Here is a 16,971-nt window from a genome sequence, read left to right on the forward strand (position 1 = left end):
GAGATAACTGACATTACAAATACATATACACATATTTACATATATTCCACAAGCCAAAACAAATGATCATGTTCAAAAGTTCACTACCTCCTTAAGCATCAATGACTGTTTGCAGCCTTTTGTGATAGTTGTGTATAAATTCATATTGTGCATATTGTGGATACATTCAGTAATTATTTTGTATTGTGGAATATATTGAACTGTATCAATGCAAAAAAACTAAAAATGCAAATATCAAATTCTTCTAGGGCAATGTAATCTTACTGTATATGCGACAGGATGTAAACCTGCAAACACAGATGTATATTGTATATTTTATTACATAAAACAATTATTATTAAAACACTTTACAAGTACAAAATAAGGTAAAAGAAAAACTGTTTTAGCAGCAATGGTTGATACGCTGAGATTGACCATGATCAATGATAATATACTAAATCAAAATGAAAGGATACAGCAATGAAAATGAAACAGTTACAACGATTTGCAGTGCATGCAAATGCACCATACCCAGACAGCGACATAGTGTCGGCCCAGATCCGGCCCACATCTGGTACACGTGGATTCCTCACGTACCAGATGTGGGCCAGATCTGGACCGACACAATGTTGCTGTCTCTGTAGCAAATATAACAAATAAAAAGTGCATTGGCAGTTCCACAGAACAATTAAGTACATGAAGATTATTAGTACTACTCAGTACTTTTTTAAGTGCAAAGGACTGGACTAAAACACACAGTTACACAATAGTGCCATAATCCTCAGCTAAATGGGAGGTGTATGACTACTTAGAAACACCATCACTAGGCATCAGTGTGACCTCCTGAATGTCATAGACGTGTGGTTATCGTTCTCCTCCTGAAAATATTTGGCAGTTTTGTTTTCTTCTTGGGCTGAAAGCTTTGAGTAAAGGAACATTTATGAAGATACACTTAATAAATCTACATTAACAAATTATCAAATACATAATCATTAAAACAGGGATCATGTAAAATTGTTGTCAATCAAGAGAAAAAAATCAGACTTTGATTTTCTTGAATTCTTACCTTTTACTTTCGCTGTCAGACTGTTGTGTTCCCTGCCTTCTAAATGATGTAAATTTCAGCTTTTGGATCTTACTTAGTTTTTTGTGTTCATTTTCCAGTAGCTAGTTTAACAAAGAGAGGAACAATGATATTATAATAACTTCCAACATCCACATTTTCATGCTGCTAATACTACTGCTATTATAAAATAAAAAAAGTCCAGTCATTATTTACACACCTCATGTTGTTCCAAACCTGTATGAATTTCTTTTTTCAGTGCAACACAAATAAAAACAGAATATGGATAAGGACTTTATAAGCCATTATAATATAAGTCTTCTGAAGCCATACTATAGCTTATGAGGAAGAGACAGAAATTAAAGTCATTATTAAATGAACATATCTGTTGTGGTCAAAATTTCCTTTATTGTATGGAAAAAAAATAAGCTTTTTTATAATAGTCTGTTATTAGTAACTCCGTTCATAAAGGTTTGCGAAAGATATCGGTGTGAGTAAAAAACAGAGTTTTAGGTCAATCTATTCCTTTAATATGTATAATGATATTATCACTGTTCACTTACAGGATCTTTACCCTCAGGCTCCTCGACTAAGACATCTGCAATAGGTTTGTCTTGAGCAAACCTTGCTCTCCCTGTAGGGCAGACATTTATTTTTAACAGTCATCCACTAAAGCCAGAATGTCTCTTTTTAACACATTTAAATTAATACTGAGTTCATCTGTCAAAAACAATAGAGACTCACTGTGACGGCTGACGGCTGCTTGAGTGTCAGATACTGATCTGTGCCGAAACCCCTTGGGTTCCTTTAGTCGAGACGATCCACTGTCTGGATCTTCATGACCCAGAATCTGTAAACTTTGACTGGCTGGATAACTTATTTCCTCCTAAAACATTAAGTTAGAGAGTAAATGTGCTGGAAATGTGAGCTTTCAGTTTACAGGAAACAATAAGAAGTCATTTGACACCACATGACACCGACTTGACAGAACTGGAAAGTCTTTAGAGAGTTATAAGACCTAAAATAGCAACTTTTGTTAGATATATCAATGTCTCTAACCTCTTTTTCAGCATGCTGACTCTTCAGGATCTCCAACTCCTTCTGCAGGCTGTGGTTTTGCTGCTGTAGCTTTGCGATGTTCTCCAGCATCCTGCACACCTGCTCCAGGTACAGCAACCCTGGAGAGAGCTTGTCCAGCCTGTATTGATCACCGTCTGCAAACTGCTGAGACAGAGAGATCCAGACCTGTATTCATTAAGATTCCCAGTGTTGGCAACAGCACAGCTTTTTATCAACTAACTTGGTGGGATATAAAAGGCAAAAGCTAATCAAAGAACATTATTTGTACTGTATAAAATGTTAAACATGATCTTCAGATTTCGCTAATGTTATTACTTAATAGTTTACAGATTAGATATGACGTCTATTCTGCGCTGCTCTGAGCTGTTTGAACAAATGAAAATCTCAACATAGGGAAGCAGAGGTTCTGAAGTCCGTTTAAAGGAAGTGAATGCAAATAAAAAATGTTAAAGCAGAAGTGTGTGAAACGGATTTACTAAAATGATGATTGAATGTTTTAATCAGGTTTTCTGAACACGCCACCTTTCAGCCATTGGTTGAATAAACAGACCAGACTTATGCAATTGGCTTAGGCGTTGTCCATACTAATACGTTTTTGTTTGAAAACACATATTTTTCTCTCCGTTTTGCCCTTCCGTCCACACTGAGACGGAATTTTTAGAATTTTGACGGCGTTGTATTGAAAACGATGATGTAAGTTTAGTCATGTGACACATATTGAACCCATAGATATTCATGTTTATACCGGTATTGTGCCTGTTACGTGCTATTCACTTTCACACAGTTGCTAAAATATGTTACTTTGCACACTCTTCATCTCACAGTCCTGCAAAGATGACATAAAATGCATTTGCTGTCCTGCGGTAAAACATGAGAGCAGTAATTTTTGGAAAATGCTTGAAAACGCTAGTGTGGACGGAGAGTGTTTTGAAACGAAAACTCTCGTTTTCAAATCTATCCGGATTAAGACGTAGCCTGACTGAGATAATGTTGCTGATTAAACTGTGTAATGTTTGGATAACGCCACAGTGTTGGCACTTTACAGGGAAATCAACCGACAAACGGCTTGTGATTGACTCTGTATATAAAGCTGAGATAGAAAAAAGTATTTTAACATAAAAACCCACAATTCCCATTAATAAAGAGCAGTATGTGAATTATACAATGACTATATCTGACTATTTCTGAAACCAGTTCAACCTTTCAGTAAAAATCTACCTGAATACAGTTGACCTTTGTCTGAATGTATGTCAGTGTGGTTTTTATTGAGAACACTAGCTAATATAAACAAATGGTGATTTTAAATTTTAAGGGCATAATTCACAAAAAATGTTTTCGCAGAGGTGTTAAACCAACATAAAATAAATAAAAAAAACAGTTTGAGTCAAGATAATGAGTTACTGGGAATCACCGCTGGTTCCCTCATGATTTTCCCATGGGGTTTTATAATGGTGTTTTTCAATTTATGAGTAAAATAAAGCCTGAGGTAAACATAACTTGATGATACTTTGAAGTTTTATACTACAACGTAAACTGCACCCCCCCAAAACACTAATTTTGAAGCAGTTATGTTTATCTTTGAATACGTATGTCTCTAATAAGTAACTAGAAGACAGTTTGGGGTGTGAGTGTGTGCAGTTTACGTTGAGAGAACCGGGGGCGAATTAGTCTTCCAGGATTTGACGTCATCCCTGCACCACTCTATAAACTTTGTGACCACTTCCTCATGTGACAAGTAGCCCCTCTAGACTCTGTTTCAAAAAATGCAATAACTACACTATAAACACTCTCTGGTGAATTTTAACACCCAATCTCTTTCAAAATGATACAAGGAAGACATTTGTTATTTCCTTATTAGAATGAAAAGATTGTTTTGGTTATTTTTCTATAGAGTTTTCTTTCCCCCAGGGTTCCCGTTGAAGCGATAACGTTCAGACATGCCCGGCACAAATCTCTATCATTCCTCTCAGCCTGCTGGCACCATTCCAGTCATTCCTCTCTCACCTGAACCGACCGGTTCACAGTCTTAGAGCGCTTGTTTAACATGGCATGACACAGATCCACACCAGAGACCATAGAAAGGATGTCTAGACTGTGTATGTACATTGTGTGTGTACAACAGTTTTTATACTGTGTATGTACATATATTTTTACAAGAAAAATATATGTAATATGTAAGGGGTAACATTATGTACTATGTTATAATATATTATGTACCTGAGCTAGTCATAAAAGGTTTTGCAACTTGAAGACTGCTTGTCATTTCTTGACCATGAAGACTCACATGACACAGGCAAAGTGCATTCAGAGCTCTATGCCTTTGACCTTGACCATTTCACCTGTTACTCCTGGGGAGATTTATGTAATTTTTTGAAAAAAATAAATAAAAATTATATCAAATCATATAATCATAATCAAATCACATCATATCTTGGATCAAGGACTTGAACATTTCTTGAAACTCCTTTTTTGTCTAATATGTTGAAAACAGCTTCGAAAATCACATTCAACTAATACATGAATCGGCCTTTTAAGCAATTAATATATATACATACATACATATAGATATATGTATGTTATGTGTGTGTGTGTGTGTGTGTGTGTGTGTGTGTGTGTGTGTGTTGATCAATTGCATTATATTGCAAATGCATAAGTGATCAAAGGCGATAGTAAAGACAATTATATTGTTGCAAAATATTCAAAATGCTTTTCTTTTGAACTTTCTTTTCATAATTCAGATTTATCAAGAAATCGTGAAAAAAATGTATCACGGTTTCCAAATATTAAGCAGCAACTGTTTTCAACTTTGATAATAATAATAAATGTTTCTTGAGAATCAAAAAAGCATATCAGAATGATTTCAGATTTGATTACAGGAATAAATTACATTTTAAAATGTATCACAATAGAAAACAGTTATTTTAAATTGTTATATTATTCCACGTTATTTTTTGATTAAACAAATGCAGTCTTAGTGAGCATAAAAAACTTATGTCAAATCATACCAAATCATACCAATCCCTATCTTTTGAATGGTATAGTGTGTCTTTATATTAGGGCTGTCAATTTAACTTTAATGGTAAATTATTTGATATAATTATGAAATGATTAATTCCTATATCATGTTACTGGTGCACATTACAACTACTATAACTAATGTCTGTTTTCCAAGACATGCAACAATACAGTACATGAAGTCTACCTGGTGCAAATACCAGGTAAGTAATTCTGGAGTGTGAGGAATGTGAAGGAGTGTCTGATGTCAAGTGAGAGACATGAAATAAAATTAGCATGCAATATACGTGTCAAGTGCCTCTGAAGCAGCTCACAATGAGGTAAGCACGTGTTCACAGGTGGAACAGCAAGATTACATTAGTCATAAAAGTGAACTATTTTATGGCAAATAAAGAGATATGCTAACCAGTGTTCCCTATTGTAGCAAAATGGTTTCAATGAATATGAAAATGTTTATATTTTAGATTTGCAGTCACTTTCTATTGTACTGTGATGTATTAAAAACAAACATCTTTAAAGGAAGTAGATTTTGACTGCTTACCGCAAACTGGCTGTCTAAAGGTGGGCAATGCTGGTCATATTTAAGAATTTTTCTGTAGAGCTCTGCTTTCTTGGGATCTGAAGGTTGTGAATGTGTTCTCCTTGGGCGGGCAAACTGATGATGTGGTCTGGAGCTGGTTGGGTGACAGTTGGTTGGAAAAGAGGCTGTGTTACAGCGATACAGTGGGCCAGTTGCCCCCCTTTCCATCTGGTGCAAAGATTCTATCCATGAGGGATGTTCTGTCCTTCTCAAAGCTTCCTCCACCTTCAGAAATGTTGATTTTGGAGCCACAGAGCTGAGAGAGACACATGAGGATGAGGAGGAGCAAATAGAAGGAGACGGGGATGAAGGTTGAACATAATCCACTGTAGAGCCAAACACTGGGTGTGATGCATCAGATGTCAGTGCACTACACTGGTGAGAATGGCAGGGAGTTGTACTAACCGTCTCAAATCCTGAGTCCTCGGATTCCGATTTTACACTGGATAATGGGACGGAGTCCCTAGACACCGAGTCTAATATGTCCACACCATGTCCCGACTGATAGTGCAAATCCGGGTAGCCTTCAGTCACCCAACTCTCAAGAAGATTCCCAAAATTCCTATATAGGTTCATTGATAATGAATTTCTCTCTTCCAGTATTCTATTTCTATCTTCAGGCTCTCGTAGTCAATCAGAACATGTGAACCTCCTCGCAGCACCTTGACTTTCTCACAACTGACTAGAAACTTGCAGGTCGGTTTTTGTCACATTGAACTAAAAACACCTTTCAAGGGCCGCCCACATTCCAACTCCTATGTTTCTCAATCAGCTTCTGACAAATGCTCCACTTCTGGTGCCGTTCCTACAATCCTGAGCTCAGATCTGTCAAGACATGTATGAGGGTGTTGAAACTTTCACAAAACCCTTAAACAAAGGAACTGCTGATATGTACAGTATACTGAGAGGAATAAGCAAATGTCTCCATAGCATTGAAAAGATCACAATTTATCCAACACAGGGCCACCATGGACATTATTGGGAACAAGTACACCTCCACACACACCCCCAATGCTCAGATATGGGCAATATTTTATATACTTGCTACACTTAATTATGCACAGTTTTGTTTGTTGTTAGGATGATAAAAAGTTTTTAGGGTGTTCTTCCTCAGTAGTCGAACAGTGCTCAACAATGCAAAATGACTGAGATGGCCAATCAAATCAAAGAAGAATTCCAGTGCGATAGGCTACTTCAGTTTTACCGGTCTGGTAAAGAGGTGCAAGGCAGATTTAAGTAGCTAAACATTTAATATTTGACATGTGTTTTACTGTAGAAATGTTAAATGGCCGACAGTAATATGCAGTAATTCATAACTGAATGTGATGAGACAAAAAACATACATTAGATGAAAAATGAGTTTGGTCCTCCAATGTTCTAGACATGTTTATGCTCTTAATCCAACATAATATGATGGTACTTTGCAAATTCATAAATATACAATACACGAGAGAAATGAACAAAAACTGTATTTGTAACAATTAAAGTTAAGCATTGTTCATTTGGTAACCAATAGTGGTCAAAAGAACCAACTCATGTTTGGAGAAATGATACTTCAGACTCATTTGATCATGGGATATAATTTACATATACACTGAACAAAATTATAAACGCAACACTTTTGTTTTTGCCCTCATTTTTCATGAGCTGAACTCCAAGATCTAAGACTTTTTCTATGTACACAAAAGGCCTATTTCTCTCAAATATTGTTCACAAATCTGTCTAGATCTGTGTTAGTGAGCACTTCTCCTTTGCCGAGATAATCCATCCACCTCACAGGTGTGGCATGTCAAGATGCTGATTAGACAGCATGATTATTGCACAGGTGTACCTTAGGCTGGCCACAATAAAAGGCCACTCTAAAATGTGTGGTTTTATCACACAGCACAATGCCACAGATGTTTCAAGTTTTGAGGGAGCGTGCAATTGGCATGCTGACTGCAGGAATGTCCACCAGAGCTGTTGCCTGTGAATTGAATGTTCATTTCTCTACCATAAGCCATCTCCAAAGGCGTTTCAGAGAATTTGGCAGCACATCCAACCGGCCTCACAACCGCAGACCACCTGTAACCACACCAGCCCAGGACCTCCACATCCAGCATCTTCACCTCCAAGATCGTCTGAGACCAGACACCCGGACAGCTGCTGCAACAATCGGTTTGCATAACCAAAGAATTTCTGTACAAACTGTCAGAAACCGTCTCAGGGAAGCTCATCTGCATGCTCGTCGTTCTCACTGGGGTCTCGACCTGACTGCAGTTCGTCGTCGTAACCCACTTGAGTGGGCAAATGCTCACATTTGATGGCGTCTGGCACTTTGAAGAGGTATTCTCTTCATGGATGAATCCCGGTTTTGACTGTACAGGGCAGATGGCAGACAGCGTGTATGGCGTCGTGTGGGTGAGCGGTTTGCTGATGTCAACGTTGTGGATCGAGTTGTGATACTCCATGGTGGCGGTGGGGTTATGGTATGGGCAGGCGTATGTTATGGACAACTAACACAGGTGCATTTTATTGATGGCATTTTGAATGCACAGAGATACCGTGACGAGATCCTGAGGCCCATTGCCATTCATCCACGACCATCACCTCATGTTAAAGCATGATAATGCACGGCTCCATGTACACAATTCCTGGAAGCTGAAAACATCCCAGTTCTTGCATGGCCAGCAAACTCACCGGACATATGACAGTATATGACAGCGTGTTCCAGGTCCTGCCAATATCCAGCAACTTCGCACAGGCATTGAAGAGGAGTGGACCAACATTCCACAAGCCACAATCAACAACCTGATCAACTCTATGCGAAGGAGATGTGTTGCACTGCGTGAGGCAAATGGTGGTCAGATACTGACTGATTTTCGGATTTGTGAACAATATTTGAGAGAAATAGGCCTTTTGTGTACATAGAAAAAGTCTTAGATCTTGGAGTTCAGCTCATGAAAAATGGGGGCAAAAACAAAAGTGTTGCGTTTATAATTTTGTTCAGTGTATAAAAAGAATTCACTGAAACTAGGACCATGGAGTTTCATTAATTTCACAGCTATGCAGAAGCTGCACAGAGGAATAGACATTCCTTTCCATTGATAACATCAGCATTCCTCTCTGTGTAGGAAAAATGAAAGTATGCAACATCAGAGAAAAACTGTTAAACACTAATAATGATATGCAAAGCAAATGTATAATGCACTCCAACGAAGAAATTTAATTCAGGGTGATTGGGTTTATGGAATTATGACAACAATCTATGTTAATCATTTTTATTATTCATGCCATTATGATTGTACATAATAAAATTGGTCTTCAATTAAAGTTATACTGGACCTACAGTAAATAGGTTTTTGCTCATGTTAAGGTAGAAGAAACTGGCCACAGCAATGTCAACACATTTCATTGAGGTCCATTGACTCTTTAAGGGGATCCAGACCTCAGGCCTCCTGCACTGAGAACAATGGTTAATCTGCATATCACACATTAAAACTAAGATTTTAAAAACTTACAGTGTAGGCTACACTACGTCTCCGGGCTCATGGCATCTTAAACACCAATCTATTAAAGGTGACATATTATGCCCCTTTTCACAGGATGTAATACAAATCTATGGTGTCCCCAGAATGTGTCTGTGAAATTTCAGCTCAAAATACCCCCAGATCATTTATTATAGCTTGTCTAAGTTGCCTCTTTTTGGGTGTGAGCAAAAACACGCTTTTGTGTGTGTCCCTTTAAATGCATCCACAAGCTTCGGATTCAAAAACAAAACACGCGAATTTCAGTCAGATTTCAGAGATAAGAACAGTTTGCATGCTTTGCTCAAACTTTTGCCATTGCTTTAGAACTGGTTACACTGTTGTCGCTTGCGAAAATGGCGGCGCCGAGTGGAAACCATAGACAGTAAAAAAATGGACACAGCGACCCCATTGGATTCAGCGGAGAAAAGTGAAGTCAATTAGAAGCACTCACTTCCTGATGGCTGAGCGTACTGCGCAGACTCAAACTGAGCTTGACGACGTGGATGTGACATGAGCAACCCGTCTGTCTTCTAGTAGCTGTGCCAAGAGAAATCTGAATCATTCCCTTCCGAAACTTGCAGAGACGGAGAGTGTGAGTAGGAAGTGTCCATGAGCAAGGAGCAGGAGCAACTTTTGCTAAGTATTCTGATTAATTATTTTGTCATTTTGTCTCCACATCCCCCCGATTGCCCGCGAGCTTCTCCTCCTGTCCATACGGTAATTTCTCTACTGAGCGACAGAGAGACGCAATCGTTAGCTTATTTTTACAAAAACTGCTTCTATGGGGCCATAACGTAAGATACAAGGTAATGGAGCCTTTTATACATTTTCGTGATTCTTTAGAAATAAATAATGGACAAATGGAGTATTTAAACGCCTCAGATGTAAAGTTATTCGCTGTCAAAGTGACGCCAAAATGAATGGGAGTCAATGGAATGCTAACAGCAGGTGATGGTCTGCTAATCAATGGCTCTGGGGAAGCTTCAGTTTTTTCTGAAAGATAACCCCCTTGGTGGAAACGTGCAGATTAAGGGGCGGTAATATTATAATAAGATCTGATCGCTTTCTTTTTGACATGCTTGCAGAGAAAGGCTTACCAAAACAAAGTTACTGGGTTGTCACTTTTTACTTTTTCTGGGTTGGTAGATGCACCGGGGACCTGATTATATAGCCTTCCACTTAAACACGGAAAATGTCATATTTTCATGATATGTCCCCTTTAACGACTCCTAAAAGACGATCAAGTATGGAGATAAAACAGTGGATATTAGTGTTGTTTGCTTTTGGGATCTGAGCGTTTGGATCAACCTGTAAATTTCAACAACAACGCTTCTGGAAACCATACCATAGCTGAGGAACAGACAATTAAGTCATTATTTAGTGATTTAAAATATATATATATATATTATTATTATTATTTGTTATTTTTAAATGCAAATATAGCCTACATATTTGAGACTGCTGTGACTGAATTGTTGAATCAATATAGCTACTCTGACATTCCGAATTTGGGAACTTTAAGTATTGATATTTAAGTCGGGTAATTATTGCCATTATAAGACAAATAGCCTATCTAAGAAAAACTTTAGTCGAGTCTATAACGTTATACTGCCTTTGATGATGTTTTCCCCGCTTCTGAACCTATTTTTTACAGTCTATGTTCTGAACGCGACGACACACTGGCATGCCCAGAATTTCCCCCTAACTGTACGTGAACTAATATAATTGACCTTTCGCCGAGCCCCGCCCCCCTTAGTTACTGTTGCTACGTCCGACAAACAAATGGTCAAACACGACCAGCGCGACAGATTGCCATGACGGAAAGAGGTATACCCGTGCGTGTCAGCGACCATTTTTGGAGCAATACCTCCGCGATATCCTCCAGATCGAGACAAAAGGGGTTACAGTATGCAGTGGAGGGATATATTCAAAATATAAAAATACGCAATGAAGGAGACACGACTACTATCTACGTCTCTATCGAGGCTAATGCTTACCGGTGTTCACACATCATTTGTGATATGACAAAGAACGAGGAATCAAGTGTTTAAAAGCATTGAAAGACACTTACTGTTGTGTTTTTGTGTGAAAGAAAAAACTCTCTGAAAATAAAAGTGCTGTCAGCAATAATTTCTTATGTGTGTTTTTTTCACATAACACAATGACTAACATTTTAAATGCTGCAAAACACATGGGAGTTAACGTATATTCCCGATGCTGTAGTTTATTTGATCAGTCACTATATCATTAATCAAGCTTAATTTGACGGAAAAAAAATTGACAAAAGTATGTGGTGCATTTTCTTCCAAAAATGATTTTCTTTCTCAAATATTCATGCTTCAAGTTGACAAAGCACAATAAACGAAATCACACAATAACCGTTTAACCAGACATAGCCTTAATTTGCATCTAAATAACTTTCCTTGATTGTCTTTCATAATGCACTTACCATAATATTTATTAGGGGGACAACAGATCACAAAAATCGCGGTTGAGACCATAATATTTATTAGTGGGGCAACGGATCATAAAACTCACGGTTCAGACAATATTATGTTTTTTGAGTTACAGATAGGATAGTTTTTCAGATCAGAAAAACAAACAAAAAAAACCTTTAAGTAGCCATCGATACCACAGCCAGCAGACGTATTTATGCTTCGTAATGTTCGACACATTTAACTGGGAGTGCCGTCCACACTGTTTGTGTTTTCGGCTTTGGGAATGGAAAGAACACAACTCCTCCAGACAATCTCTCGGGGTATCTAGTGTCCGATTTACAAACGCCATGGGCGCACGCTTCACCATCTTGCTAATGTTTGTCGGACCTGCTCACATAGTAACGGTTGCTATGATGTGTGATTGGACAATGGCCGTTTTGGGGGAGGGGCCGGCGAAAGGTCAATTCAATTGAATTGTTTAGGGGACATAAAAACAGTGCTCTCTCTCTCTCTCTCTCTCTCTCTCTCTCTCTCGCTCTCTCTCTCTCTCGCTCTCTCTCTCTCTCTCTCTGTGTGTGTGTGTGTGTGTGTGTGTGTGTGTGTGTGTGTTTTGGCAACTTACTGTTTTGAAAAGGGCAACCTGTGAAGATTCATTCTTCAGAAATCTCGTGTGTTTCGACAAATCTATCAGCATGTGTAGGATGGGACTGGAGCGTTATAAGGGTAAAGTGATGACAGAAGTCTCATTTTTTGGAGAACTATCCATTAAATATCACGTCTAAAACAAATCAATTTCCCGTTTTGTCCTCTTGGGTCAACGGAATCATTTTTATTTATAGATAACGAACGCTTGACCTTTTTCATTAGAGCCAATTTCCTTTTTGTGGCTATAAATAATATATCCGGGTGCATTTCTCCTAGTATCCACAAGAGGCTGCAGCATCACAACTAACTGACTGGTTATGTTAAGTTAATAACGGGTCAACATATACTGTTTTTACGATTTTACGATTCAACATATACGATTTTAAACCGATCAATGCAGTATCGACGTTTATAACAACTACTGATAGAGCAGAGTTTATCATCCAACAGTTTAATTGGAATTATATGTGTAAGAAAACTTATTTTCTGTTTGTTTATCAAATAATTATTTTATTTAATGTAGGTGGCTGCATACTTTATCGAGTGCTTTCATCAGGATGACCAGAGAACACCATACGTCATGTGATTACGCGCTCTAATGGCACGCGGACGCTCGCTCACCTTGACTCCCTCACTAGCAACCGTTACACAAACACTCACAACTGCTGCGGGTTTCAAAAGATGGAGCAGTTTCCTCCAAAATTCAGTAAAGTGCTGGTGACACCCGACCCGCAATACATCCCTGGGTGAGTTCTCAGTTATTTCTCTGAATTGTTATTAAATGATTTGTTACTTATTTTGTTCCAGTTCACAGCAGTTGGTATTTTGATGAGTTTGAAATAGTTTATGTATGGGTTTATATTGAAGTAACGTTAACATTAGCTACAAACCTTTCTAAATATACCTTCAAATGAAGCATACTGCCAGCTGTCTCTCTTGAGTGTGTGAGTGAGTGAGTGAGTGCGCCTGTGTGTGAGTGAGTGAGTGTGGCCCTGTCCCAAATGACACCCTAAGTACTCGTGGTCTTCCTAGTCCGCACTTTTGTGACGTAATGCCGCTTTGACTGTCGGGAAGAAGTCTGCTGCGGAGTCCACATCAGTGGGGAAAAGTGTGCATCGAGGGCGCATATCGACCGCAAGGGGGGCGCTCGCGAGCACCCTTCTGAGGCCTAAAATGACAAATGGGACACCCTACGGCAGAGGTCTTCAATCCTGCTCCTGGAGGGCCACTGTCCTGCAAAGTTTAGTTCCAACCTTAATCAAACACACCTGAATCAGCTCATCAAGCTCTTCAGAATCGCTTGAATATTCAAAGGCAGGTGTGCTGAAGCAGGTTGGAACTAAACTCTGCAGGACAGTGGCCCTCCAGGAGCAGGATTGAAGACCTCTGCCCTACGGTCTCATGGACTTAACAGACACGTGCACGCGGCAGCCATTGTAAGTCCACAAGACCGAAAGTGCATATGAAGTGTGCCATTTGGGACAGGGTGTTTGTGTGAGTGTGTGTGTGAGTGAGTGAGTGAATGAGTGAGTGAGTGCATCCGTGTGTGAGAGTGTATGGAAAGCCATGAGTGCCAAAAACTTTATTTTTAACACATATTTCACACGTATTTAACATGTTAAATATGCGTTAAATACACGTAAAATATGCATGAAACATGTTAAAAATCAGTTTGAACTGGTCAGTGTCATTGGCTGCTGAAGACTTGGGCCTAACAATTTCTCTTGAGAGAAGAGCTTGTGCTCAGGTCAGGACAGGTATAAGAACTTGATTTGTCTTTTCTGACAGTTCATTGTACTGTATAGTATTGTACTGCTACCAATACTGCTACCTGGGCCAGTTTTGGGCCGAGGACCCAGCCAGAACTGGGCCAGAATTTAAGCAAGGACGCAGCCCAGAGGTTGGCGAGACAAATTTTGCTATCTGGAATTGGAAATGCTAATATTAAATCACTACGTGATTCTCCAACTTCTCTAACTTTTATGTCCCATCTGTATCCGGGATTTCAATCTCCATCATTCATTTAGCATAACGTTAGCCTATATTGTTTGGGTTTTATTTATTTAATCTTGACTCAGACTTTCAATCTTAAACCATTAAAATCCTCCATAAAAATGTTATCCAAGGTGTATTTGATTTTCTTTCTTTAGATGAACACAAATGAAGCTTTTTATAAAACAAAAATGTTTAAAAAAAAAAAAAAAATCAGAATTTTTCTTACACTCACCTATTGTTTCACATCAGAGGACATTGATTCGTCAACTGGGGTCAAATTATGCAAAAACTTTGAAAATATAATATAATTGTAGTGTCCCAAATGACACTACTATACTTATACTATCCATTATGTACTCAACCTTGTAGTGTATGAATAATAATTTTAAAATAATGAATTTTAAAAGGTTATTTTGTCATTCAACATTGGAGTCTGATAGCCCCTTCCCCTCCGCTACGCAGACTAAGTAAAGCTGCGACAGTTGAGTGCATGAAGTGTCCAACATTCCACACTTTATTTTTTCAGATAATTAAGTGCATCATCCAGGTATTTGAAGTGCACTTTTTCTTTTTGGAAATTTCAGTGTGAACACTACTTGCACAAGAACGCAAATTGGGACGCACCTTGTGTGTATTTAGAATACATAAAATGCTAGCAGCAAAATTAGACAAGAGTCAGACATTTTTTCCAATTTGTTTTTAAAAAATGACACTTCTGTCACAGAATACATTGTGGAAATTACATTGTGGTGGAAATGTTTGACTGTATGCAATGCGTGTATGTCCACTATGTACAGTCCACTTGGTTGACATATTATATATCCATAACATAATCATCATTCCCAACATCTGCTGATGGTTGTTTGCAGGTATGCAGGCTACTGTCCTCAGCTGAAGTATCACATGGGCCAGACTTATGGTCAGTTAACAGCAAAGCTCCTGACTTCCCCGGATGTATCTCACTCACAGAGGCTTGTGCTCCATACTGGTCATCTCCCATCCACAGAGAAGGAAACAGAGCCCCACGATGAGACCTGGAGGAGCCAGCATGGAAGCAAAAGGAACCTGGACAAAATGATACCGGGATACACAGGTTATTAACAGCTTGGGGGATTGCAGTACTTGGTGTCAAGTTTGCAAATCTGTTAACATATCTGTCTGTGCTCCAAGGATTTGTTCCATTGCGCCAAAACTACTTCTGCAAATCATATGCAGAAACCTGTCGAGATGCAATATTGGAGTTCAGACAGGAACAAAAGAAGAGACTTCGTATAGCTTCTGCTGACCTATCTTTTGCTGTCAACAACAGCGTCCCAGGCTTCAAAGTAAGATGTCACAGTCGGTTTGCTCCTCTTTCACAGCTCCCCTGTGTAGGGTCACCCTGTTTAATTATACACGCTAAATATCCAGTATCAAAGCAGGTCGAGTGTCACATTCCTGTGAATGAAAGGAAGAACTGTTACTAAACAAGCTCTCCAATCAGGACACTACATGATTTCTGGCAATTATCGCCCCATTGTGATGCACAACTGTGTAAACAAGCTTTGAAAGTCCCCTCCCCTGATTAGATAGATAGATAGAGATAGATAGAGATAGGTAGGTAGATAGATAGATAGATAGATAGATGCTGCTGTTTTTGTTTTTTTGCTATATTCATCTGCTGCCTTCTTCAGCTTGCAATATCTAGTTTTAAATTCAAAGCTACATCTAATGATTGTCCTTTGTTGTAGCCTGGAAGATTGAACAGCCCTCTGATTGCAATATCTAACGATCCTGCCCCCTACAAGGCCCCGGACCCCTGGATGCCACAAGGCTCCCCGTACTTCATGGAGGATAACAGCCCACATAAGTATTTCATCTCAGGTGAGCCAGAGATGGGCTTACCAAGATTACCAAAGTATTTTAATGAATTTTGCACCAATGTTTAACAATTGTCATTTTGACAGGTTTTACTGGCTATGTCCCCAAAGCTCGGTTCCTCTTTGGTACTGGATATCCCATCATCACCAACAAGGCACTAATCCACTTTAGCAAGGAAATGAAGGCAGGTCAGACCTCCCTCAACCTGCAAGAGGAGTCGTCCATCAGCTTGCCTCAGATACCCACAGTATACTCCTCCAAATCAGGTCTCCTACCCGCCTACACGGGCCACATACCAGGTAAGTGAAGATGGTAATTACTGTATGGTTCTTTCCAGAAGTGATGCTGTCTTTTCCAGTAGAAGAGCAATAAAAAGTTGTTATTTTATATCAACAGGGTACAGATTTCAATATGGCCATACATTTGGGAAGCTCACCCATAATGCTTTGGGTCACACTGGTACACAGAGGAAGAACGCAGGGGAAAACAGTCTGAGCTGAAGACCCAACCGTGCAACTGAAATCAGTGATCACACATAACTCATCTAAGGACAATTAAAGTCATGTGGGTCATCTAACAATCAACATGTAGCTGTGGAGTTAATGTTGTCATATTTAATGGGATTTATTATAACTTTAAAAGTGGAGGAATTGGTATGGTTTAGTATTATTTTACAAAATCATGTGATCACTGAAAAGCTTTTCATTTAATCCAACAAAAAGAAATCTATTTTGACTAAATATATGCTTTTTACAAATACTTCCTAAATTCTTCTGGTACATACATACAAAAAAAAGCACACAATAC

General features: G+C 38.8%; 2 protein-coding genes across 10 annotated transcripts; one reads left to right on the forward strand and one right to left on the reverse strand.

The window, feature by feature from the left end:
• Window positions 1-821: 821 nt before the first annotated feature.
• Window positions 822-12,376, reverse strand: LOC307153001 (uncharacterized protein). Of its 6 annotated transcripts, none has more exons than XM_079862051.1 (7): window positions 6,123-6,422; window positions 5,679-5,973; window positions 2,102-2,263; window positions 1,787-1,928; window positions 1,606-1,676; window positions 1,046-1,146; window positions 822-899 (listed from the first exon to the last, which is right to left on the reverse strand). In XM_079862051.1, exons 2-7 carry the CDS (start codon window positions 5,883-5,885, stop codon window positions 830-832), a joined length of 753 nt encoding a protein of 250 aa, XP_079718177.1. In that variant the 5' UTR covers window positions 5,886-5,973; window positions 6,123-6,422; the 3' UTR covers window positions 822-829. The 6 variants fall into 6 exon arrangements, with proteins under 6 accessions (XP_079718177.1, XP_079718176.1, XP_079718179.1 ...); XM_079862050.1 differs by having other exon boundaries at window positions 2,102-2,266; window positions 6,123-6,198; XM_079862053.1 differs by lacking the exons at window positions 5,679-5,973; window positions 6,123-6,422 and adding an exon at window positions 12,287-12,376.
• On the forward strand, window positions 5,235-16,918 carry cimip2b (ciliary microtubule inner protein 2B). Of its 4 annotated transcripts, none has more exons than XM_079862055.1 (7): window positions 5,235-5,457; window positions 12,833-13,055; window positions 15,174-15,397; window positions 15,475-15,629; window positions 16,035-16,167; window positions 16,251-16,463; window positions 16,561-16,797. In XM_079862055.1, the coding sequence occupies exons 2-7, from the start codon at window positions 12,991-12,993 to the stop codon at window positions 16,662-16,664; spliced, it is 894 nt and encodes a 297-aa protein (XP_079718181.1). In that variant the 5' UTR covers window positions 5,235-5,457; window positions 12,833-12,990; the 3' UTR covers window positions 16,665-16,797. The 4 variants fall into 4 exon arrangements, with proteins under 4 accessions (XP_079718181.1, XP_079718180.1, XP_079718183.1 ...); XM_079862054.1 differs by lacking the exon at window positions 5,235-5,457 and adding an exon at window positions 12,328-12,387 and having other exon boundaries at window positions 16,561-16,918; XM_079862057.1 differs by lacking the exon at window positions 5,235-5,457 and adding an exon at window positions 12,617-12,633.
• Window positions 16,919-16,971: the final 53 nt, after the last annotated feature.

Source organism: Squalius cephalus (assembly GCF_949319135.1).
Source record: "Squalius cephalus genome assembly, chromosome: 24".
NCBI classification, from domain to species: domain Eukaryota; kingdom Metazoa; phylum Chordata; class Actinopteri; order Cypriniformes; family Leuciscidae; genus Squalius; species Squalius cephalus.

What these genes read in the sequence shown, in the direction of transcription:
- cimip2b (XM_079862055.1), top strand. Translation starts at nt 12,991, where the DNA reads ATGGAGCAGTTTCCTCCAAAATTCAGTAAAGTGCTGGTGACACCCGAC. An exon ending in GACCCGCAATACATCCCTGG is followed by an intron (nt 13,056 to 15,173) that starts GTGAGTTCTCAG and finishes GGTTGTTTGCAG; the next exon opens with GTATGCAGGCTACTGTCCTC. An exon ending in ACAGCGTCCCAGGCTTCAAA is followed by an intron (nt 15,630 to 16,034) that starts GTAAGATGTCAC and finishes CCTTTGTTGTAG; the next exon opens with CCTGGAAGATTGAACAGCCC.
- LOC307153001 (XM_079862048.1), bottom strand. Translation starts at nt 6,293, where the DNA reads ATGAACCTATATAGGAATTTTGGGAATCTTCTTGAGAGTTGGGTGACT. An exon ending in AGCCTGAGGGTAAAGATCCT is followed by an intron (nt 1,147 to 1,605) that starts GTAAGTGAACAG and finishes TTGTTAAACTAG; the next exon opens with CTACTGGAAAATGAACACAA. An exon ending in TCTGACAGCGAAAGTAAAAG is followed by an intron (nt 900 to 1,045) that starts GTAAGAATTCAA and finishes CTTTACTCAAAG; the next exon opens with CTTTCAGCCCAAGAAGAAAA.